The sequence below is a fragment of the Ictidomys tridecemlineatus genome, chromosome 5, assembly GCF_052094955.1.
Source record: "Ictidomys tridecemlineatus isolate mIctTri1 chromosome 5, mIctTri1.hap1, whole genome shotgun sequence".
In the NCBI taxonomy this organism is placed as follows: Eukaryota; Metazoa; Chordata; class Mammalia; order Rodentia; family Sciuridae; genus Ictidomys; species Ictidomys tridecemlineatus.
The window spans coordinates 180,204,230-180,228,052 of NC_135481.1; the positions used below are offsets into that span (position 1 = coordinate 180,204,230).

The 23,823-nt window shown below is 42.7% G+C and overlaps 1 protein-coding gene across 4 annotated transcripts in view; it reads left to right on the forward strand.

The window, feature by feature from the left end:
* Window positions 1-472: 472 nt before the first annotated feature.
* Window positions 473-23,823, forward strand: part of Manbal (mannosidase beta like) — a 28,337-nt gene continuing 4,986 nt past the window's right edge. The window contains exons 1-2 of one of the 4 annotated variants that reach the window (XM_078051760.1): window positions 473-590; window positions 12,468-12,674. In XM_078051760.1, the coding sequence (XP_077907886.1) occupies window positions 12,525-12,674 (150 nt within the window). In that variant the 5' untranslated portion in view covers window positions 473-590; window positions 12,468-12,524. Of the gene's footprint in view, window positions 591-689; window positions 846-1,066; window positions 1,130-9,071; window positions 9,211-12,467; window positions 12,675-23,823 lie in introns of those variants that run through there. The other 3 variants (XM_078051762.1, XM_078051763.1, XM_078051761.1) reach the window with 3 other exon arrangements.

Below are 23,823 nucleotides of genomic sequence, written 5' to 3' on the forward strand. Positions count from 1 at the left end.
TTGCAATGTCTTTTCTGACTTAATCTCAAAGTGGTGCTCCATGATTTCCACCATGTCCTATGGGTTACACGGGTCGCGGATTTCAAGAGGCAGTCATCCTCGCGCTCGGTGGAGGTTGGGTGCCGCATTCTGTCTAACCAACTGGGTCTCCTTTAACCCAGCCACGTGGCCCGCCCCTTCTAATCAGAGACTGTTCTTTGCCTTTCAAACACGTATCATGATTCCATGTTCATTTAATTATTTCCCTCCATCTCCCTCGGCACAAGAAGCTCGAGGGATGTTTTTCCAACGAATCATGCTGACTTCCTTCTGCTGTGGGCTCCTAGCTCAGGGCCTGACTTGGATTTAAGGCTTCTGTAAAGGCTTCCTGAAACGTGTTAAGTGACAAAGGGCTTGGGGAATAGAGAGGGTCTGGGCCTTTCCTCCCCCGGCCTCGCTGCAAGGCTCCCAGTGCAGGGGAGGAAAGCCCAACGAAGCCCAAGGAAGCCCAGCAGCCGCGCTCGCCACGACCCCGGCAACGCGGGCGCGTCACTTCCGGGACCCGGGGTCACGGGAGCTACTTCCGGGGCAGCAGCGCGGCGGCGCGGGAGGTGAGTGCGGAGGAGCGGGCCGCGGGCCGGGGTTCCGGGCGGGGCGGAGTTGGAGCTGTGGCGGGAACCGAGCGGAGGGGCGGGTGATGGGGCGGCGGCCAGGGCACGCGTGGCAAGTGACTCGTAGTGGGGAGTTGGAGTTTCTGGGAGGGTTTGGGGCCGCCCAGCTCTTTAGTCCCAAGCCCGGGCCGGAACGCCGGGCTCCTCACAGCCAAGTCCAGCCACTCCTGCAACAGGTGGAGCCTCAGCTCTGGAGTAAGTCGGCCCGGCGTTCGGATCCCCAGTGTGCCTTGCATCGCTGTGCAACTGTGGGCTGGTCGCATTTCCTCTCTGGTTCTCAATTTGCACCTCTGTAAAACGGGCACACAGGCCTGTCCTGAACATTACAGGAGGTAGTGAATGTAGAGCCTCAGTGTCTGAGGATGCATTAGTTCTCTAAGGAAAGGGGGAAATGAGTACAATATTCTCTCACCTATCCGCAGTTTCACGTACCTGTGGTCTGAAAATATTAAGTGGAAAACTCGAGAAATAAACAATTGGTAAGTTTTAAATTGTGAGGTGTGAGTGGCGTGATGAATCTCGCGCCATCCCTCTCCTTCTGGTCCTAAACGTGAATCATCCTTTTTGTACAATGAATCCATGCTGTATGTGCTACCGACTCAGTGGTCACTTAACAGCCATCATCTGAGTTATCAGATGCTGCACTGCGATGCTTGTGCTCAGGCAACTCTTATTTTACTTAGTAGTAGGCCCCAAGCCCAAGATGAGTGATGCTGGCAATTTGGATATGCCCAAGACAAGCCAAAAAGTCCTTCTTCTAAGCTGACTAAGGAAAGAAAATAAAGTATGCTGAGGTTGCTAAAATCTATGGTAGGAATGAATCTCCTGTCCATGAAATTGTGAAGAAGAAAGTCGTGCTGTCATACCTCAGCTTGCGAAAGTTATAGTCACAGTGTGTGGTAAGTGCTTAGTGAAGATGGAAAGGCATTAAATTTGTGGGTGGAAGAAGTGAAGAGAAAATGTTCCTATTGACGACAGTGTTTGGTACCAGAAAGCATTGAGTCTGCGTGAAGATTTCAGCAAGGGATCCCCTGAAACATGAAGCCATTTAATGCAGGTCGGGGATGGTTACACAGATTCAAGGATAGATTTGAACTGCAAAATATAAAAATTACTGAAGAGGTTGCAACTACCACCTTTCTAGCGGAAGTGGAAGAATGTTGAAGGCCATCAAGTTAACAAGTAGGGAATTTGAAGAAGCTGTAGCAGAGTGGGTGTTATCAGAATTTGCCAAAGTGTTTTGAATTTTCACTAAAGAACAAAATTATGTATGTGGTCCTTGGATGAACACAGCATTAAAATCTCTTATGTGATTACCAAACGATTACAGTGTCTGAGGTGACACATTTAAACTTAAAAAGAAGAGAGAACTTCTTTTTCTTTTTTTAAAAAATATGTGTGTGTGTATACATATATACTTTCTGTTGATGGACCTTATTTTAGTCATATATGGTGTTGAGAATCGAAGCCAGTGACTCACACATGCCAGGCAAGTGAACACTGTGTCACAACCCCTGGCCCAAGAGATAACTTTTGATTATAGTGTTCTTCTGAAAGATTTTTGCCACAAAAAAATTCTCCTATAAAGAATCCCCAGCCAAGGCTGGGTTGTGTCTCAGTGGTAGAGCACTTGCCTGTCATGTGTGAGGCACTGTGTTGGATTCTCAGCAATGCATATAAATAAATGAATAAATATCCATCAACAACTAATAAAATATTTAAAAAAAAAAAAAAAGAATCCCCAGCCCCCAGCCATCAACATTATCTGTTCTTGACATCCAACCGCCCATGGTTGTCTTAGCCTGTGATTCAGGATCAATTGAAGCAAATGAAAATTAATAGTAGCTTAACACTACATCACAGTGCCTACATCACTCACCTCACCTAATCTCATTATGTAGGCATTATGTCCTCACCCCAGGAAGGGTGAGTACGGGAAGAATATTTTGAGAGAAAGACCACATTCGCATAATTTTTATTATATAATTTTGGGGTGTGTGCTGGGAATTAAATCCAGGTGTGCTTTACTACTGAGCTACATCCCTAGCCCTCCCTAGTCCTTTTTATGTTTATTTTATTTTGAAAGGAGTCATGCTAAGTTGCTCAGGCTGACCTCAAACTTGCCATCCTATCAGCTCTGGAGTCACTGGGATTACATGTGTGTGCCACTCAGATATACAAAATTATTGTGACTATACTGAAGGGAGTTCTCATGCAGTACATTTGCCAAATTATTCAGATTTTCTCAGTTTTTGCCCTAATGCCATTTTTCTGTACCAGGATCCTATTTAGGTGACCATAGTACCTTCTTTTTTTTTTTTTTTTTTAACATTGTTTTAGTTGTTGATGGACCTTTATTTTATTTATTTATATGCGGTGCTGAGAATCGAACCCAGTGCCTCACACATGACAGGCAAGTAAGTGCTCTACCACTGAGCCACAGCCCCGACCACAGTACCTTTAATAGTCATGTCTCCTTTCACTCTTTTTGGCTGTAATGGTTTCTCATATTTTCCCTGTTTGAGTGATCCTGGCAGTTTTGGGGATTATGGTTAGATACTTTGCTGAATAATTTACCAGTTGGGATTTGTCACTTCTTCTGCTTAGACTGGGTTTCAAGGAGAGTACAGAGAACCAGTATGAGTTATCACTGTTGGCTTGAGGCAGTAGTCGGGGTTTTGTTTTGTTTTACTGTAAATTCACTCCTCTCACTGCATTTTCATACCATATACTCTTGGAAGAAAGTAATTATCCCAGCCCACGTTTAGAAGTGTGGAATTATGCCCCACACTTAAAAGTGGAGTATCTACATAAATTATTCGGAATTCTCTGTGGAGATTTTATTTTATTTTGGTCCTGGGGATTGAATCCAGGGGCACTCTACCATTGGGTTATATCCCTAGCCCTTTTTATTCTTTATTTTGAGACAGGGTCTTGCTAAATTGCTGAGGCTGGTCTTGAACTTGTGGTCCTCCTGTCTCGCCTCTAAGTAGCTGGAATTACAGATGAGTGCCACTGTGTCTGGCTTCCATGGGAGATTTTTCTGTGCTCCACCATTTATTATTCAAACATTTATTTTTGTCAGTATAGACTAGGTATTTATTTTGTACTTTGGGTTGTAACCTATTACTACTTTATTTTGTTGCTCTGATTGTTTCAGGTGTTGCTATTGGGAGCTCTCCTGCTGATGTAACCCCCTTAATATTTCATTTGTTTGCTTAGTTTTTTTTAAGCACTTACATATTTTTATGCATCAGGGTCATCCTGTATATTTCTTCCCCAGTCTTCGAATTAGCCGTTTACCAAGGAGTCTTGGTTCCTTTTATTGGAGAATGGCCCAGAAACTAATATCTGGACATATGTTGTGCTCATTGCTACTGGGGTGTCCTTGCTTCTAGACCATGTAAGTGGACAGAATAAGAGACATATGTGTATATACATGTATCTGTAAATACTTCTGTTAAATTTTTTTTTTTACTTATACATGAACACAATGTATTTTTTTTTATTTATTTTTATATGATGCTAAGGGTCAAACCCAGTGCCTCACATGTGCAAGGCAAGTGCTCTGCTACTGAGCCACAACTCCAGCCCTCTATAAATATTTCTATATGTAACTGTATCTAGTAAACTAAGCATATTGATTCCTCAACGCTCATTCCTTATTACTGTGTGGATTATTCTAGTTTCCTTTTCTAATCTGTGACTTCCCACTCCACCTATGACTGCCACCATCCCTTTGCTTATTCTGGTGTACTCGTATAGGGTTTTCAGAATTGTTTACCTGTATACCTTGTTGAAAGCAACTTTATCAACTAGAGCATAATTCATATGGATGTTCCTTTTGACTTTTGTTTTACAGACCTCTTATTTCTAAAGTTATGTAGGTCATCATCTTATTCCTTCCACCCTTTCAGTGAAGTTGTTTATAATACATTTGGATTCAGAATGTCACCATCTGTATTCCATCCTGAGATTTCTGGACCTGTGATTTTTAAAAAAATATTAGCATTTTAAAACATTCAGTTTGCTCTTCGTGCCATAAAATTTTACAGCCTGAAGTACTGGGGATTGAACCCAGGGTTGCTTTACCACTGAACTATATCCCCATCCCTTTTTTTTACTTTATTTTGTTTATTTTTATGTGATGCTGAGGATCAACCCACCACCTTGCATGTGCTAGGCGAGTGCTCTACTGCTGAGCCACAACCCTAGCTCATATCTTTTTATTTTATATTTTGAGACAGGGTCTAAGTTGCCCAGGCTAGCCTTGAACTTGTGATCCTCCTGCCTCAGCCTCTTGAGTCACAAGTTACAGGCATGCACCACTGCACTTGACAGTTTTTATAGTTTTTGATGACTGCTTAATGTCTGCTGGTCACCATTACAGTATCATACAGAATCATTCCCCTTCATTGGGGATCATTTTACTTCTTTCAGATTTCACCTGAACAGTCCTCTTTTCAAAACATATTTATAACCTGAGAAGTTCTATTTTCACTGCTCTTGACTTGTCTTTATATATATATACATATACATATATATTATATATAATATATATATATATTTTTTTAGTTGTAGGTGGACACATACCTTTGTTTTATTTTTATGTGGTGCTGAGGATTGAACTCAATGCCTCATGTGTGCCAGGAGAGCGCTCGATCAGTGAGCCACAACCCCAGCCCTCTTGCCTTGTCTTTGACTTGTTATAATAGTCTATCTGGTTTCACTGCTTCCGCTCTTTCCTTCTATATTTTGTTCTCAGCACAGCAGCCAGAAGGATCTTGTAATTTCTTTGCTTGAACCTTTCAGTGGCTCCTCTTTCACTCAGAGAAAGCCTTATAATGAATGGTTCACTAACATTTCTCAAACAATAGAAAATACATTTTAAATCCTCATATGAGAAATCCATCTGAGATAGCCCTTACCAATGTGATACACTCCAATATTTTCTGTTGCTATTTATTTTATTAAAATAAAATAATTAATTTTATTAAAATTAAGTGCTGGCTAATAAAGTTAAAAAGAGAAAGTGCTGGTTGGTGCCTTCCAAATGGTTTCCATGGCTCACTAGTAGGTCACTCCTCTTGACCTAGCAATAAAGCTCTGGCAGTGGAGGAGCCAGCCACTTTGAATCCTGACTTTGCTCATGGCTTAGTGATCCCTGGCTAAGCCACCTGACCTCTCCAAGCCTCAGTTTCCTCATCCATGGTAGTAATTCCCACCTCCACAGTGGTTGTGCAGGGAATGAGAAGCTGATTCATAAAGTGCTGTGCACAGTATCTGGCAAATGATTTGCAGCGGCCCTGTCCCAGGTAGTGGAGTCTCAGGGGTGAGAGTCTCCTAGTTGAGATCTGAAGAATGTGTAGGACTCCAGTGATGGCTGTAACAGGAAAGGAAAACGCAGAAGTACTGAGGGGCAGACTGGGAGGTAAATACAAGATGCAGAGAAAATGAGGAAACAGGTGGGAGCTTTGAAGCACGTGCAGCATAGGGGGAGTCTTTTGTAGACCTTTGAACGCTCCTGTTATACCTGTGCTTCCAGGAGAGCACTTTTAGCCACATGTACCTATAGTTAAGTTTATTAAAAGTAAATAAAATTCAGATTAAAAATTTAGTTCCTCTTTAGCTGTATTAGGTACTTAATAGCCACATGTGGCTGGTGGCCACCATTTGGAGAAAACGTCTACAACTTTTCTGTCATTGCAAAAAGTTTTATTGAACAGTACTTAATTGTACTATTGCAAAAGTCTTGAGAAGCAAGTAGATAAGGCATGAGTTTTTCTTTTAAACTGATTCATTGTTTCAGTAACATTCTAAAAAATTCAAATCTAGTGTCCTTCACCTTAACAGCAACTATTTACATTTTCTAGTGGTTTCTTGATCTTTAGCCGGTGAAATCATGACATTTCCATGACAACCGGTGAAATAACGTTATACGATATACGTAATTGCAAACACATTGTTTATACAGTTGTTTGTTTTTTTAATTAGTATTATATTGCAAAGATTTAGCCGATAACACAATATTTTATCCCATCTAGATTTTAGCAAAGTGTAATTGGGTCAGCTGCTTCCTTATTGTAGGGTACTTTGTTACTTCCTGTTTTCCAGTATTATGAATAGCACTGCTATGAACTTTTTTGTACCTGAAGGCTTTTTCTTCTTTTGAATTGTTTCCTTTCTATAAATTCTAGGAAGTAAATTGTTCAGTCAAAGGATATAATCACTTATGACTCTTGTTATCTATTACCTAGATGCCACTTTTAAAAATAGCCTAAATGCATTATACTTTGAAGAGATAATGTTGCTTGTCTCAGGAGAACAAGTCTCTAAGACGTCAAGGGATCACCCAAAGTGTAGCTATTTGCTGATGGAATCAAACTCTGCCTCCAACTTCTGGATGCCTGCCCTATCCTTCCAAAGACCTACCTCAAATATCAATAATAATGTTGCTTTTAGTAACACTAATAAATCTGAGTATTGATAAACCCAGTAGACCTGTTACAGCCTTAAGAATAAAGCTTGGGGCCAAGAACATTTTACTTTACGAGGTGCAACTGGAGAAATGAGACCGCTTTCTTAAAACTTTGGGAGCCATGTGCTGGTGCCCTGGAGGGGCTGTGCTGTTCTTCCAGTGAAGTTGTTCTGGCATCTGCTTTGGAATTCACTCCAGGGCCAGTTTATGAGCCACTCCAAACAATCTGCCTGGAGTCTGACTGTGATACCTTGTATTTGACCAAAAATGGTATTCCTGAGCGTGATGCCCCACCTGATTCACCACATTTGGAACTCAGTGATGTTGGCCTCTTTCCAGAAGTCAGATCCTTCCTGGGAGGATGAAGATCTGCCAACTCTGAGGATTCTGGGGAAAAAACTAAATGAGTCTCGGGCTCTGAGGGCCATTCTCAAAGTAGGCAGAATTGAGGTGAAAAATGGCTACCCTGCTGGCCCACACACAACCTTTGAAGTGACCGGGTTGAAAGGGAAACAACGCACAATTGTGTAGATCCCACTCACTTTACTTAGTAGGTCACCCTATTATCCTGCAGCCACACTTCATGCTGGGAAAACATTGCAAAGCAGAGCAGCAGAGAGCCAAGGTGAATGAAGGTCTTTCAGACAGTCTCTTGTGCCCGAGGCTGTCCCATGGAAATGTCCATGGAAATGTAGTAGAAGGCCAGGTATAGTGGCACACACCTGTAATCCCAGCTGCTGAAGAGGCAGAGGCAGCAGGATTGCAAGTTCAAGGCCAGCCTTAGTGACTTAACAAGACCCTGTCTCAAAAAATAAAAAGGTCTAGAGATGTAGTTCAGTGCCCCTGGGTTAAATTCCTGGTACTAAAAATAAATCAATGAAACAGGTAAAATATACATAACAAAATTTATCATTTCAGCCATTTTAAGTATAAAATTCAGTGGTAGGTCTTGGGTTGTAGCTCAGTGGTAGAGTGGTTGCCTCACACGTGTGAGGCACTGGTTTCGAACCTCAGCACCACATAAAAACAAATTAACAAAGGTATTGTGTCTATCTACAACTAAAAATATTTTAAAGAAAAAATTCAGTGGTATTGGCGATGTTGTATAGCCATTGCCACTGTCTAGTTCCAGAAGTCTTTCATCCCCTTAAACAATTCCATACCAATTAAAAGAAAAACTGCTGGGGTTGGGAGTACTCTACCACATGTTTTCAAGGTTTATCTATGTTGTAGCATGTGTCCAGGTTTTGTTCCTTGTTATGTCTGAATAGTATTCCATTATATGTGTATATCACATTTTGTTTATCTGTTGAAATTTTGGTTTTCTCTTTTTGGCTCTTGTGACTGATGGTGCTATGAATATTGGTATCTAAATCTTTGCTTTTAGTTCATTTGGGCGTATACCTAGGAGTGGAATTGCTGGATTATATGATAATTCTGTGTTTAACTTTTGGAAGAAACCGAGCTATTTTCCTCAGCAGCTGCATCATTTTACATTCCCATCAAGCAATGCATAGGGATTTCAGTTTCTCCACATTGTCAAACCTTGTTATCTCCTCCACCTATTTCTTAATAGTAACCATGTTAATGGGTGAACAGTAATGTCTTATGGTTTTGATCTGCATTTCTATGACAACCAGTAATGTTGAGCATCTTTGCATGTGCCTGTTGGTTTTTGTATATCTTTTTTTCCCAGAAATTGTCCATTTCCGAGAAATTGGCCCATTTTTAAATTGGATTGTGCTGCTGGTGGTAGTGTTGCCTAGTGAAAGTTGTTTATATGTTCTGAATACTAGACCCTTATGAGATATAGGACTTACAGATATATCTCCCATTTCACAGGTTGTCTTTTCATTCTCTTGGGTGATGGCCTCTCATACACTGTTTTCAATTTTAATGTGAAGTTCATGTTTTTTCTTTTTTCTTTTTTTCTTTTCTTTTAGTACTGGGGATTGAACCTAGGGACACTCTACCACTGAGCTACATCCTAGCCCTTTTTATTTTTTGTTTTGAAATAATAAGTTGCTGAGACTGGCCTCAAACTTGCGTCCTGCTGCTTCAGCCTCCCAAGTTGCTGGTATGGTAGGTGTGCGTCACTGTGCCTGGCTTATTTTTTTCTTTTGTTATGCTTTTGATGTCACATCTGAGAAATCATTGCCATTCAGTGTCATGGAAATTTCCCTGTTTTCTTCCAGTAGTTTGAGTTTTAGCTCTTAAATTTAGATAAAGATTCAGGTAGAGTTAGTTTTTCTATATGGTTCAAGGTTAAGAGTCCAACTTCATTATTTTGCACTTGGGTGTCCAGTTTCCTAGCACCATTTGTTGAAAAGATTGTTCTTTCCTTACTCAAAGGAAAGGATCTTTCCTCCCTTCTTTGAAAATCAGTTGAACTTGTAATTGCGATTACAGGCAGGAGGATTGTAAGTTTGAGGTCAGCAGGGCAACTTGTCTAGACACTGTCTCTAAATCAAAAATATGTGAATATACCATAGTGAATATCACCTTTATGTATATCCATAAGGAACTAATTAAAAATAATTATAAATAAATAGAAGCAATAACAATAGGGTAGAAAAAAGGGAACAGGGGAGGGAGGAGAGGAGGAAGAGTTTGAGAAGTAGTGGGAACTGAATTGGAGCAAATTATAGTCCTTGCTTGTATAATTATGTTGAAATAATCCCTAATATTATGTATACCTAAAATGAACTAATAAATTGTAAATAAAAAATGAAATTCAGGAAACGTAGCTCAGTGATAGAGTGCCCCTGGATTCTATCCCCAGTATTGCAAGGAAAAAAGAATCGGGAGGGAGAAAGGAAAGGAAGGAAGGAAGAAAATCAATCAGTTGACCATATGAATGTTTATTTCTGAACTCTCTTAATCTATTGGTCCAAATGTTTATTCTTATGTCAGTACCATATCATTTTGATTACCATAGTTTTGCAGTAAGTTTTGAAATCATAAAATGAATTTGTCAACTTTGTTCTTTTTCAAGTTAGGTGAAATTAATTTTAGTAATATAATTTGTTTAGCATAGTTATCATTTCAATATCTAATCAATATAAAAATTACTAGTGAGTATTTTTTCATACTAAATGTTTGAAATTGGGCATGTATTTAAACCTAACAGTCATCCCAGTTCAGACTAGCTGTGTGTTCTAAGTCTAGATAGCCATGTGTGGCTCATGATCACCATATTGGATAGCTTAGGTTTAGCAGAAAATTGCACTATGGCCCAGATCCCTGAAAATGCAAAGGGCTATGGATTCAGGTGCACTGATCCCGATGTATATTTACCTTTATTGTTGAGATGGGTAGAAGGAAGCCATTTGTGGGTGCTTGGTAGAGAAGAGACAGTACAGTCAAATAGGGGAGGAGGAGGGCGACAAGAAAGACATGTTGGGGGTGCCACTCACCTCAGCCTTGGGGAAAGCTATTCTTGGCAGAGAGTGTTGCTGGGCAGAGGCCCAGGATTTTCAAAGAGCCCAGTGCTCTTAGAGGTCCACAGGCAGCTCAGTTCTTCCAGGTGTTAGCAATGGGGGCACCAGTGAAAGCAAAGGTGAGAGAGGTGGGTTGAGGCTGGACCTGCTGTTACTGGCCACAGCCGCCCCTGTTGTGCATGCCTCCAACATTGCTTGTCTGAGTTTTTGGCAGTGGCCTCCTTGTTGGTCTTCATGTGTCCACTTTGCCCCTTCCCTGTGGTCTCCCTCCCCCCATTAAAAAAAAAAAAGTAATTCAGATCATGTCACTTCTCTGCTCAAAATCTGTCAGTGGCTTTACATTTTACTAAATTAAATCAGAGATGTGAGGGTCCTACAAGGCCTGCCCCGCCCCTCTCTAGTCTCTGTTGCTTCTACTCTCCCTCCTGAGGGCTCTCTCTGGACTTGTTGTTCCATTTCCCTGCCCCAGGGCCTCTGCACTTGCTTTTCTTTCTACCTGTAACAGACTCCCTCAGATAACAAGTGGCTCACTCCCTCACCTCACATCTCTGCCACTTCATTCTCACTTCTGTTCTTCAGAGAGGGCTTTCCTGTCACTCCATGTAAAATAAAATGATGTCCTGCTTAGATGTTTTCCAAAACTTCCTAGCATATCACATCTCAGTGTATTTGTTTTCTGCCTCCCTCCTGAGCAGGGGTCCCAAGAGAACAGGGATTTGTCTGTTTTGCTCACTCTTTAATGCTTGGTATTCAATCAATATTCATTGGTGAATGACTAGATGGGTAAAGAAATGAATATACAAAACCTGAAACATAGCAGTCCTTTAGGAAATGTACATTGATTTGAGTTTTTTTTTTTTTTTTTCTGGCCAGGGATAGAATTGAACTCAAGGGCACTTCACCACTGAGCCACATCCCCAGTCCTTTTTATTTTTTATTTTGAGACAGGGTCTCTCATTAAGTTCCTTAGGCCTCACTAAGTTGCTGAGACTGGCTTTGAACTTGTGATCCTCCTGCCTCTGGAGCTGCTGGGATTATAGGCCTGTGTGACCACCTTGCCTGACTTTTTCTTTCTTTCTTTCTTTCTTTCTTTTTTTTTTTTTTTTGATACTGGATATTGAACGCAGGGGCACTTTACTGTGGAGCCACATTCCCAGCCCTTTCTATTTTTTTTTTTTTTTTTAATTTTGAGACAGGGGGCTGGGGATGTGGCTCAAGCGGTAGCGCGCTCGCCTGCCATGCGTGCGACCCGGGTTCGATCCTCAGCACCACATACCAACAAAGATGTTGTGTCCGCCGAGAACTAAAAAATAAATATTAAAAAAATTCTCTCTCTCTCTCTCTCTCTCTCTCTCCCCTCTCTCACTCTCTCTTTAAAAAAAAAAAAATTTTGAGACAGGATCTCGTTAAGTTGCTGAGGCTGACCTCAAACTTGGGATCCTCCTGTCTTAGCTCCTTAAGTCACTGGGATTACAGATGTGATTTGAGATTTTTGTTGGAAGTATTTCCCTTTGCATTTACTTATTTATTTTTCTTAACTTTATATTTGGAAAACTATGAAAAAGTTGGAAGAACGGCTCACTGTGAATGATTGGCTTTTTTTTTTTAATTTTAATTCTTATTCTGTAAATGTTTTTATTCTAATTATTCTCTAATTAGATCCAAGAACTGTTAACATTTCACTACAATTGCTTTATATAGTCTTGAATGTATGTGTGTTTATGCAAGCAGGATCTTTAAAAATCAGTAGTAGAGGGAACTGAGGATGTGGCTCAGTGTAGAGTGCTGGCCTGGTATTCAGAAGGCCCTGGTTTTGATCTCCACCACCATGAATACTGCCCCCCCACCCAGGAAAAAAAACGTTTTAGAAACATGATGCTTACTTACCTTTGCATTTAGAAATTGGCTGTAAAGAAGTGGTGAGTCAGAGACCTCAAGCAGCAGGTGGCTTGGGCCATGGCCTCCGACCTAGACTTCTCACCTCCTGAGGTGCCTGAGCCTACCTTCCTGGAGAACCTTCTACGGTACGGACTCTTCCTGGGGGCCATCTTCCAGCTCATCTGTGTGTTGGCCATCATCGTACCCATTCCCAAGTCCCACGAGGTGGTAAGTCCTTCCCTGTGAGCCTGAGCTCTTTAATGCCAGTCTGGGTTCTGAGTACTAACATGGATGTCATCACAATCAAGCGTGAGGCATTGAGTTTGATCCTCAGTACCACATAAAAATAAATAAAGATACTGTGTGTTCATCTACAACTAAAAAATATACATAAAATATTTTTTAAAAATGAATTTGCACCAGGTGTGGTGGTGCATGTCTATAACCTCAGCAGCTTGGGATGCTGAGACACGAAGATTGCAAGTTCAAAGCCAGCCCTGGCAATTTAGCAAGGCCCTAAGCAACTTAGACCCTGTCTCAAATTAAAAAACAAAAAGGGCTGGGGATGTAGCTCAATGGTAAAGTATTCCTGGGTTAAATCTCTAGTACCAAAAGGAATACAGAACATAGTGAATGTGTGTAGTGGGTGGGGGTTGCACTGACATACCTTGAGGTAAGAGCTGGGCTCTTCCCCCTGCTAAGAAGATAGTATTTAAGAAAGGAAATGAATGAGCAGGCTTCTATCAGTTAAAGTGGGGAAGGGATGAGGGTAATATTCCATGGAGAGGGACCTGCCAAGGAAAGGGACCTGAGGGGTAACGGAACAGGTTAGTTCAAGGAACTGAATGAAGGTGACTGTCAGAGCACAGAGGAGACATTGTGAGCCATGCTGCCAAGGCCTGGAGGATTTAAATAAGAGAAGGATACCATCAGAATGATTGGCTTTTTTTGCTGTTTTGATTCTTAGTCTGTAAATGTCTTTATTCTAAAACTGTAACACCCTTCTCCACCCACTGTTATTGCCCACCACATTTCCCCTGACATTGATTTGTTGGAGAAAGGAAATCTTTGTCACCTAGGATTTCTACATCCCAGAATTTGGCCAATTGCCTCTGTGGGGTCCTATAACATGTTTCTCTGTTCCCATATGTCCCGCCCACAGGAAGTTCCATCCTGAGGCCTGAGTCCATTCAGATTAGGTTATTTATTGCGAACACCCTATGGCCAGCGCTCTGTACTTGGTGTTGCACATCAATAGGCACGTGGCGTCTGGCTGCCACACATCTATTTATAGGTTCTAGCCAGTTCATTTGTTGTCACCTGATTCTTCTATTATAAAAGCTCTCATCACTCTTTGACCAAGATGACTTTAGCATCCATTCATGATCATTGCTTAGGTCCATTATTTCCCTCTGCATTTATTAGCTAGAATTCTTTAGTGAGGACCTTTTCCTTATCACCTATGTGGATATTCTGAAATTTTTCTCATACTGAAAAGCAGTATAAATGCTTGGTCCTTTCCCTTTAGAGTAGTGATTTTTAGCTCAATCATCTTCCAGTGTAGACCAATAATTTCAAACTTTCTCTTTTTTTTCTTTTTTTTGTGGTGCTGGGGATTGAACCTAGGGGTGCCAAACCACTGAGTTACTGTCCCAGTCCTTTTTCTTTTTTCTTTCTGGTATTGAGGATTGAACTCAGTGGGTGCTGAATTATATCCCCAGCTCTTTTATTATTATTATTATTATTATTTTCAGACACGGTCTCACAAAGTTGCTAAGGACCTCACTAAATTGCTGGGGCTGGCCTCAAACTTGCAATCCTCCTGCCTCAGCCTTTGGAGCTGTTGGGATTACAGGCGTGCACCATGACTCCTGGACTTTTTATTTTTTATTTTGAGACAAGATCTCACTAAGTTGCTGAATCTGGCCTCAAATTTGTAATCCTCTTAATCTCAAGCTGAGAATACAATGTGCCTCTGCATTCATCTTTAATAATTTTTTAAGAAAAAGAATTGTGAATTTATAGTTAGTTTCAATTCATGTTTAAGATCATAGTTTTTTTTTTTAATATGATCTTATACTAGTATCTTGTATCCTTTTTTTTCATTGTAGTTGGACACAATACCTTCATTTACTAATTTATTTTTTATGTGGTGCTGAGGATTGAACCCAGGGTCCTGCATGTGCAAGGTGAGCGCTCTACTGCTGAGCCACAACCCCAGCCCTTAGTATCTTGTATCTTTTAGTCTTATGCTGGAATCTCGTTTCCTGGTAACATTAACAGAATGACTTATGTGCTGTATTCTGCTATATTAGGGTTCCCAAGAGCACTCCAGGCTCAGTGGTTCACTAGAAGGACTCACAACTCTGATTTACCACAGTTGAAAGGATACAAAGCAAAATCAGCCAGGGGAAAAGGTACATGCAGTGAGGACTGGAGAAAAATAGGCACAAGAGTGCTGTCCCTTGGAGTCACACGGGATGTGACAAATCATATGAAGTGTTATCTAGCAGGGGAGCTCATTATGGACTGTGCCCAGGTTCTTATTGGGGGCTGATCACATAAGCACTGTGTACCTACCCTGAATCCAAATTCCATACTTCTAGAAAGAAGGCAGGTGTTCAACATAAACCATATCATTTGCTCAAATGGCTTAATCATAGTGAGCCACTCTTATCAGTTCTGGGAATTGTGGGAACCATCCAAATTCATGTTCCTAGATGCCAGCCAAGGGTCACCCTTGCAAGGAGGACTTTCTAAGGAAAGCAGGTTTTTTTTTTTTTTTTTTTAATATTAACTCTGTTTTGCATACTTACAACATACTGATTATAGTTTTTAATTTTTTTTCACTTTTTAACAGTAAGACTGGATTGGGGATGTGGCTCAAGTGGTAGCGCACTCTCCTGGCATGTGCAGGGCACTGGGTTTGATCCTCAATACCACATAAAGATAAAATAAAGACACTGTGTCTACCTAAAACTAACTAAATAAATAAATATTAAAAAAAAAACCACAGACTGAGAATGAAATTTAAAGTTTCTTTGTGGTTCTTTTTGACCTTACAATATGTCCCCGAGGGAGGGGGTGCTATACAATATTATGTTTAGTAATGTTTTCTTTGTATGGTGGGGGCTGGGGTATAGCTGAGTGGTAGAGCGCTTGCTTAGCTAGCACCATATGTGAGACCCTGGGCTCTATTTGCTTTTACAAAAAAAAAAAGAAGTCTTCTCTGTGTAGGTGTATTCTCCATAATGTCATACAGTAAGGTTAGTTTGCTTCGTTGTTTTTAATTTCCAGGGATTTTTTTCCTTTTTTATTTATTTTCTTTTAAAATTATATAAGACATTTATATACATTACCAGAAGTCAAATTATATAATAAGATTTATTCACAGAAGTTTCTTTTAATCTCATTATCTTCCACCCTATTCCCTTCTCCCCCTGTAGGGAACCAGTTTTATTACTGTGATATGTCTTTATTATTTTGATGTAGTGGTTGTCTCTTAATACAAACAAATGCATATATATGTGTGTGTTGTATATATACATGTGTATTCATATTCCCTTCTTTGATTTATGAAAGATAGCCTACCCTTAAACATAGTTTTATTCCTTCCTTTTTTAATTTAACAATATATAATATATTCTGGAGACCCATTAATTTAAAAGATGGCTATATCCTGGAGATCCTGCTTATGCGGCGGGAAGGATGAAGAGGATTACAGATGCGTGGGGAGTCCTGGTGAAGGAGCAGGCATGGGATGGAGTGGGGATTGAACCCAGTTCCTCACACATGCCAGGCAAGCACTTGACCACCCAGCCACATCCAAGCCTTTTCTGTTTTTTCTTTGAGGCAGGGTTTCTCTGAGTTGCCCAGACTAGCCTTGAACTTGAGATCCTCCTGCCTCAGCCTCCTCCTGCCTCAGTACTTGGGATTACAGGTGTGCACCATAATGGAGATTACAGGTGTGCACCACGGTGCTTGGCCTGAGTCTGTTATAAACAGGTGCCTGTAACAAGTCCAGGTGATTTTGTCCACTAAGCAAGTGGATTTCCACATGTATAGCAGAAGGTGATGGCTCTGGATAGAGTGTTGACCAGCTTCAGGGAGTTGAGATGTCAAGGAAGCCATGAGAGGGGATGAGGTCTCCGCAGGGGAGAAAAGAGGGCCCAGGACAGAACTTGAGAGTTTCAGCATGCAGGGAACGAGCAGGGGTAAGGAGAGCCATGGGGAGGGAAAGACGCTGGTGGGGGTGGACAGGCTCACGGCCTCTGGTCGTTCTGTCTGCCTCTTACTCTGGTTTTTCTAAGGAGGTCACCATGGAGTTTTTCACCCTCAACTATATCACACTTTAAAAACAGTCCCTGTGCTCTTGGGCTCTGTCCTCACAGACTTGGCATGCTATTGGGTATTATAAATAACAAACATTTTTATTGTCACTGGCTGCTGATGAAGCCTGCTGGAGTCCCAGGGGAGGGAGGTGCTGACTGTTCTGGTTTTATAGGCAGAGATGTAGTCAGGTGTGGCCATCTGAGAGATGGGAAGCTGCTCACCTCCTGTGACCAGTGTGACTAGGAACCCTTCAAGGTGAGTGGCAGAGGTCTGGGTCAGTCCAGCCAACTTGCAGAAAAGGGGACCCTTTCCTATTCTCTTTGAGGCAGAGAGTTGAAAAAGGGCTCAAAAATATGCCTCCATCTCCCCACCCCCACCATTGAGGTTAATCGGGGACAAGACCTCATCTTTTAAAATATAAATATAGTACAGCACATCTTGGTTTTGTTTATCTTGTAGTTTAGGGGATTGATGCTCATACAAAGGAACTGCCTTTGTAACTAAAGCTTAGTGTTTTAACTTTTTTTTTTCTTGAGCTTTTCAATGGATTAGTAGCAAAAAAAATAGTATAATTAATCCAACTTTTTATTGCACTAAGGCAGCAAAAATGGCCCTGATTACACAGGGATTCTCCTGCCACTTTTCTTCTGTGTCCCATAAGGAAGGCTTCTCTTGCTTCCCAAACTCCTAAGTGCATGGAAAGAAGAAGCACAGAATTTTGCGTATAAACAGGATTAGGAGAGGTCAGGTGCTGGCACTGTGCTGATTGGAGGTTGTGTCTACAGCTAACTGGAATTTGGTGTGGAGGAGAAAAGAGGAGGCTTTAACTTGGGGCCAGGAGATTTTCAGGAGAGAGGGAACCCCTGGAAGTGAAGGCAGCTCTGAGGGATTCCTGGTAGTCCCAGGGCAGTAGGGAGGTACCTGGAAGTGGAGAATGGCAGGAGGCCGGAGAGGGGGCAGAAGTGTGGGGGGAGAATCCAGAGAACAATCTTATTCCTCCCCCTTTTTTTTAATGAGGTAACTTTTTTTCCATAGCTTTATCTTACTCATTTATTTTTATGTGGTATTGAGGATCGAACCCAGGGCCTCACATGGCTAGGCAAGCGCTCTACCACTATACCACTGAGCCACAGCCCTAGCTCTCTCTATCCCTTTTGCTTAGGGCAAAATCATCCCTCTTTCTAGGCCTATAGAAAGAAGGTTTATTAGTAGCTTTTTGGGTCAGAAGATAATATTTTTGGCTCCAGATGATGGGAAAGCCTTTGAAAAGCAAAAGAATGTCTTTCCTGTTGTTCCAGTAAGCCGATTTTTTTTTGTTGTTGTTGCAACTAGTTTATGACTTCAGTATTTCAGTACTTAGCAGATTATTTGAAAGCTCTTTTGGGGGTAATCAGGGAAGGAAAAAAAAGGAATACATACAAATGTTTCCCACCCCACCCCTTCTTTTCATAGTATGAGAAAGGAACCAATCCTCAGTCTTTACGATTCTAAGCCAAATTAGGTTTCCTTATTGACACCTCATTAAACTAAGACCTGAGAAAACAAACATTTGTTTGAGTCTGATTGAGACCTGGGCCACACTTAATCCGAACTTTTCTTCTTTGAAGGCCAGATTCTGAAATACAAGATCCTTATGTTCTTTTTGGTTAGTTATTTATTGGTTGTATGTTGACTGGTGGTGAAAAGGGTTCTGAGGCTGCTTCAAGGCTCTGGAGGAAAGAAATTGTTCATGATATTTTCCATGAACAGGAGCCAGGGAGTGATCCTTCAGATTGCCCATCTTTGCGCTGGACCATGGTTCTGCACCTGGCTGCACATGAGAACCATCTGGGGAATTTTCAAAGGCCTGGATTGCACCCATAGAGATTCTGATCTAGATGTTCTTCAGAGTCTCAGATTAGTGTTTTCTTATGACGCCTAAGTGATTCTAATATGCAGCCACTGGTTTAGTCCTTAAATGATTTCCCTAAAGCACAAACCAATTTTAGGAGAGTACAAGATGGCCGGTTCTAGGTGTGTTAAGTTTGAAATAATGGCAAGCCACTCCCATATTGGAAAAGGGAGAGCTAGTGGGAAGTTGGGGTTTGAGACCCGGGGGCTATTTCATTCACATGGCATTCTTACTTGAAACCTAAGAGTGACTTGTGTCTCCTGGATACTCAGTACACTGAGGCAAGAGGATCACAAGTTCGAGGCTAGCCTGGGAAACTTGGGGAGACCTTCTCTCAAAATATAAAAAGAAAAGAGGCTGGGAATGTAGCTCAGTGGTAGAGTCCCCTGGGTTCAATCCCCTGTTCCCCTGCAACCCCCCAGAAAGATTAAGGAAACTCCTGAACTTAGGTCACGCCCAACCAACTTGAGGTAGTTTCCATGCACTATAGATGTACTAAGAAGATGAAAATGCTGTCCCAGAACCCAAGAGCAGGGATGCAGTGCGGCACCTGGGAGGGGGTGGGGACCTGGCACTCCATCGCTGCTGTCTGCAAGCCCTCTGCCTGCTCTCCCTAACCCTTTCCTCTTTCACTTCTCTCACGGGGCCTGCTTCTTCTGCTCGCTGTCCTGTGGTGAGATGAAACAACCATGACAGCTTCCAGGGTTTACATCTTTCAGCTGCAGCATCTCATAGAGAGGATACCTTCCTGCCTGGTCCCAGTTCCCAAATTCTCAGGGAACAAACTGTGTGGCTGACCCAGCTTGGGGCAGCTGTGACCCTATGGAGAGTAGAAAAGACCCATTCCCACAGGAGCTGGGACCCTGAGCAGACTAATCTGAGGTCTCCATTCCTCTCGCATCTCAGGGGACAGGGCAGTGGTCGGGAACAGGAGATTGTGGCCTCTCCCCAACCCACTGGGTGACCTAAGGAGAGCATACCAAACACCCAGAGACAATGGAGGAAGGCTGGCCCAGTTTGACAACCCTGCCATGTTCAGGCTGCTCTCCTTAGAGTGGGGTTTCAATAGAACAAAGTTCTTTTTTTTTTTTTTTTTTTTAAGAGAGAGAGAGAGAATTTTTTTTTTTAATATTTATTTTTAGCTCTTGGTGGACACAACATCTTTGTTGGTATGTGGTGCTGAGGATCAAACCCGGGCCGCACGCATGCCAGGCGAGCACACTACCACTTGAGCCATATCCCCAGCCCTAGAACAAAGTTCTTTACGGGGAGTTCTGGATGTTCTCCTGAAGCGGGTTGTGTCCCTCGATAAGCTCTAGGAGCCTGTGAGTTTCCTGAAATAGTGGGCAAAAAGGTGAGCTTTAAAAAGCTCAGACATCTGGGGTTGGTGTTGTGGCTCAGCAGTACCTGCTTGCCTAGCATGCCTGAGGCGCTGGGTTCAATTCTCAGCATCACATACAAATAAGTGAAAATAAAAGTCTATCAACAATAACAATTTTAAAAAATATTAAAAAAAAAAAAAAGCTCAGGCATGTTTTCTGAGGAGACTGTCTACAGCTTTTCTCTCAGCGGCATGCAATAGTTTAAGGAGGTAGGATCCCAATTCTAGGTGTTTGAGGAGTGGATAACAAGGAAGTAAAGGGAAGGAAGTAAAGGTGGGTAGTCTGTCTGCCTCCCTTCCCAGAGTCCTGCCTGCTCACTTCCCAGGTTGGCTCAGTTTCTACACAGAATGTTGATCCAGTCACCCCTAAGCAAGCTGTTGCCTTTTAGTTCAACAGTTCACATAGCAGATATTAGTAATTAATTAATTATTAATGCATCTAGTAATTAATCATAAACTCCTCATAGTTTAAATGTTGACTGATACAATCTCTTCACATGGTTGTGTCACATCCCAGCCAGCTGCCAGCTCCTGGAAAGCAGATCCCTTCACCGTGCTCTGCCTTCATGGTTGATTCCCTTTGCGTTTCTTGTGTTGATGGGGACCCTTGCCGTTGGAAGTGCAGAGACTCAGCTCCAGCAGCTTCCCTAAACAGAGATGAGATTGGCTCTTGGAAAGGGGATGTCAAGGCACAATGGACTTGGGGCTCAGGGAGGCCTCATGGTTTTGTCTCCATCTCCTGGCTTTCCTGGGAGTGTGGCTTCCTCTTAGGTCCTTGCAGTATATTAGGAAAGATAGTTGCAGCAGCCCATCAGCATCCTTGTCACTCAGGATTTACAGGCGAGATAAGCCATTTCTCTCTTATGCTCTCTTTCTAAACCTCATGGATGGGCTCTGCTTCGCCACATGCTCTTACCTTACCCCATAGGTAGGAAGGAATGGCTTCTATCTTTAGCCAGGCCACATTTAGCTGCTCACTCCAATGTCCACAGTGATTCAGAGTCTCCAGAACCCCATGGGATGGGGAAAGGTCAGGGCCTCCATAGAAAGGGGATGCTGGACAGACAAGCACAAGAGATGCCCAGCGACATGATCAGAATGGATGTGAGAGTGGTGACTTCCAATATGATGTCTTCACAGAGACTTTACTATCCGAAAGCCCTTCAGCATTTGGAACCCTAAAAATATTGACCCTTCCTTGGGTGCAGTGGAATGGAGCCTAGAATGCCAGAACCCTGTTGGAAAATTTTGCATGAGGGTCTTGATTTTAAACTCGGCCCCTGGTTGGCAGTGACGGGTGTCATAAATAAATAATGAACTTGGGTGAGCAGGTCCCCGTTCTCAACACCCTAGGATATAGGCTTATAGAACCAGTTTTGAGGTTCTGCTTTTTTTTTTTTTTTTTTTTTTTAAAGCTTTAGAGGAGCTCACAGGTGAAGTGAGAGGCAGAATATTTTTTATTTAATGATCTGTTCCTGCGGGACTGCTGTGTGGTGGGCAGGGTGAGGCAGCCATGGTCTGGAGATGTGTACCAACTCGTGGGAGAGGTGGCTGGACACACGGGAAGCCACAGGCCAGCTAGTGGGAAGGGCTGTAGAGTCTTGCTGAACTGTGTCTGGAATGAGCTCTTGGGGCTGTTCTTTCTAATCACAGTTTCACTCGCCTGCCAAGTGCATCCTGGACTCTGTGTCTTCGTTTGTGCATTTGAGCCCACATGGGTGCCTTCCCCCACTCCATTTCAGTTGGGCCTGTCTTCTTCCCAAGGCCAGTGTTAGTTCTATCTTTGCAAGGCCTTCTCAGCCCCTCTCCTGCCCAGGACCTCAGGCAAGAGAGGCACAGTGGGCTGGGCAGGAGCTTCAGTGATGGTCAGACAGCTCTGAGTGAGTGCTGGCTCCTTCTTAGTCTAGCTGAGCCTCAGATCCTGAACCATGAAGAGAGGACCAGAGATCTTGGAGGAAAAGTGAGATAAGGTCATGATGGTGCCAAGTATAGGCTGGTGGTTTTCTTTCCCCTGACAATTTTCAAGAAAAGAATGGTTTCAGTCAGTGTAGAATGACGTTTTGTCCTGATTCGCAGGACTAAATCCATGTTGGACTGTAGTGTGGAAATCATAAGATTCCATGCACCATCCCTGCTGGAAGGGATTTGATGCATTGTGGCACAGATTCGATTATTTGAACCTGATGAATAGGAGCAATTTTCTGGCCTGGTAAGCGGCTGTAGTGCTACTTATTTATTGCTGAGGCATGAGTCCACAGAAGACGCCTCTGTAGACCCAGGAGCCACCTGGCAGCAGGGATGTTCTCTTCCCCTCCATAGTGTGATTGCTAAGGAAACTTCACTCTGGCTTTGGGGGAGCTACAGGGCTTCCCACCTTTAAAGATGAAGGCCGTGGGGTGCAGGGTCTGCTATCTGCCTGGCTTGTGCCAGCAGCATTTTCTGGGAGAAATTAAAAGACAGCCATTCATTTAGTTATTCCTGACAGCTGAGAAGTGGCGCTATAGGCTCTGTGTGGCTGGGATCCAAGGACCCAAGTCATGTGTGTAATAGCCACCTTTCTTCCCCACAGTGTGCAGGGGATGGTGGCTGTGCCACATTGGGCCATTTACCCAGTTTCAGTGGGCCTCAATTTCTTGCATGTAAATGTGACTCTCAGTGACTGGTCATCAGGTTGATCGAGAGGCTCAGTGAACTGACACCTATGAGGCACCTGCTGGCGTACTTCCACCCAGTGTGTGTGCCACCACCCGTGAGGGCTGGCACAGTACCTGCATATGCTAGATGCAAATAGATGGTGATTAATGCTGAGATCCTATGCAGTGGATGAGGGCAAAAGTGTCTGGGAGCTACTGGTTGGCCAGGCACCCAGAGTGACCAAATGTGTGGCCCAACAGGGCGTGCCTAGAGTCAAGGCTGAGGCTGAAGCAGAATGACCTTGAAGGCCAGGCTGAGACTTTTTTTTTTAAAATATATCTCATATAAAGAGGGAGCAAGCAATGTTTTAAAAGCAGAAAACAGACATGATCTGGATTGTTGTAATTGTTTTAGGAAAACAGACTCTGAAAGTAATGTGGAGGCTGATGAGCATGGAGAGATTTGAGAGAAGGGAGGAAGAACTGTGGATGGCTGATAGAATGAGAGGTGGGCAGGAGACCATGAGATCTTAACTGGGCAGTAGAGTCCATCTGGGGGAACCAGTATATGCTAAAGCCCCTTGAAAAGTGGAATGAAGGGGTTGGATTGTAGCTCAGCGGTAGAACACTTGCCTAGCACGTGTGAGGCCCTGGGTTCAATCCTCAGCACCACATAAAAATAAAATAAAGATATTGTGTCCAACTACAACTAAAAAATAAATATTAAAAAAGAGTGATGTTAAAAAAAAGTGGAATGAATAGGATTGGGGGCAGATTGGGTGGGGGAGCACAGGGGAGCATGAGAACTTAGAAATATTTGGATAATGGTGTGGTTTCTTGCTTGGGTGACTGGGTGAGCAATGATGCCAGAACCTGAGAGGCGAGGAGAGGAGGAGGGCTAGAAGGAGGAGGAGACAGATCATGCATTCAGATGACTCGGGGACTGTCATGTGTATGCACGCCCACAGAGACCTGCTTTCAGCTGTGAAAAATAAAGCATGACTCTGAGCCTGATCCCACTCTCCTGACTCCTGTAGGAACTCTCGTCACAAACAAGGGAACTCTGAGTGACCCTTCAACAGATAGAATCTAGACCAGGCCATTCTTGTCATTCCAGAGTCACCTTGTGGTTCCAGGGCT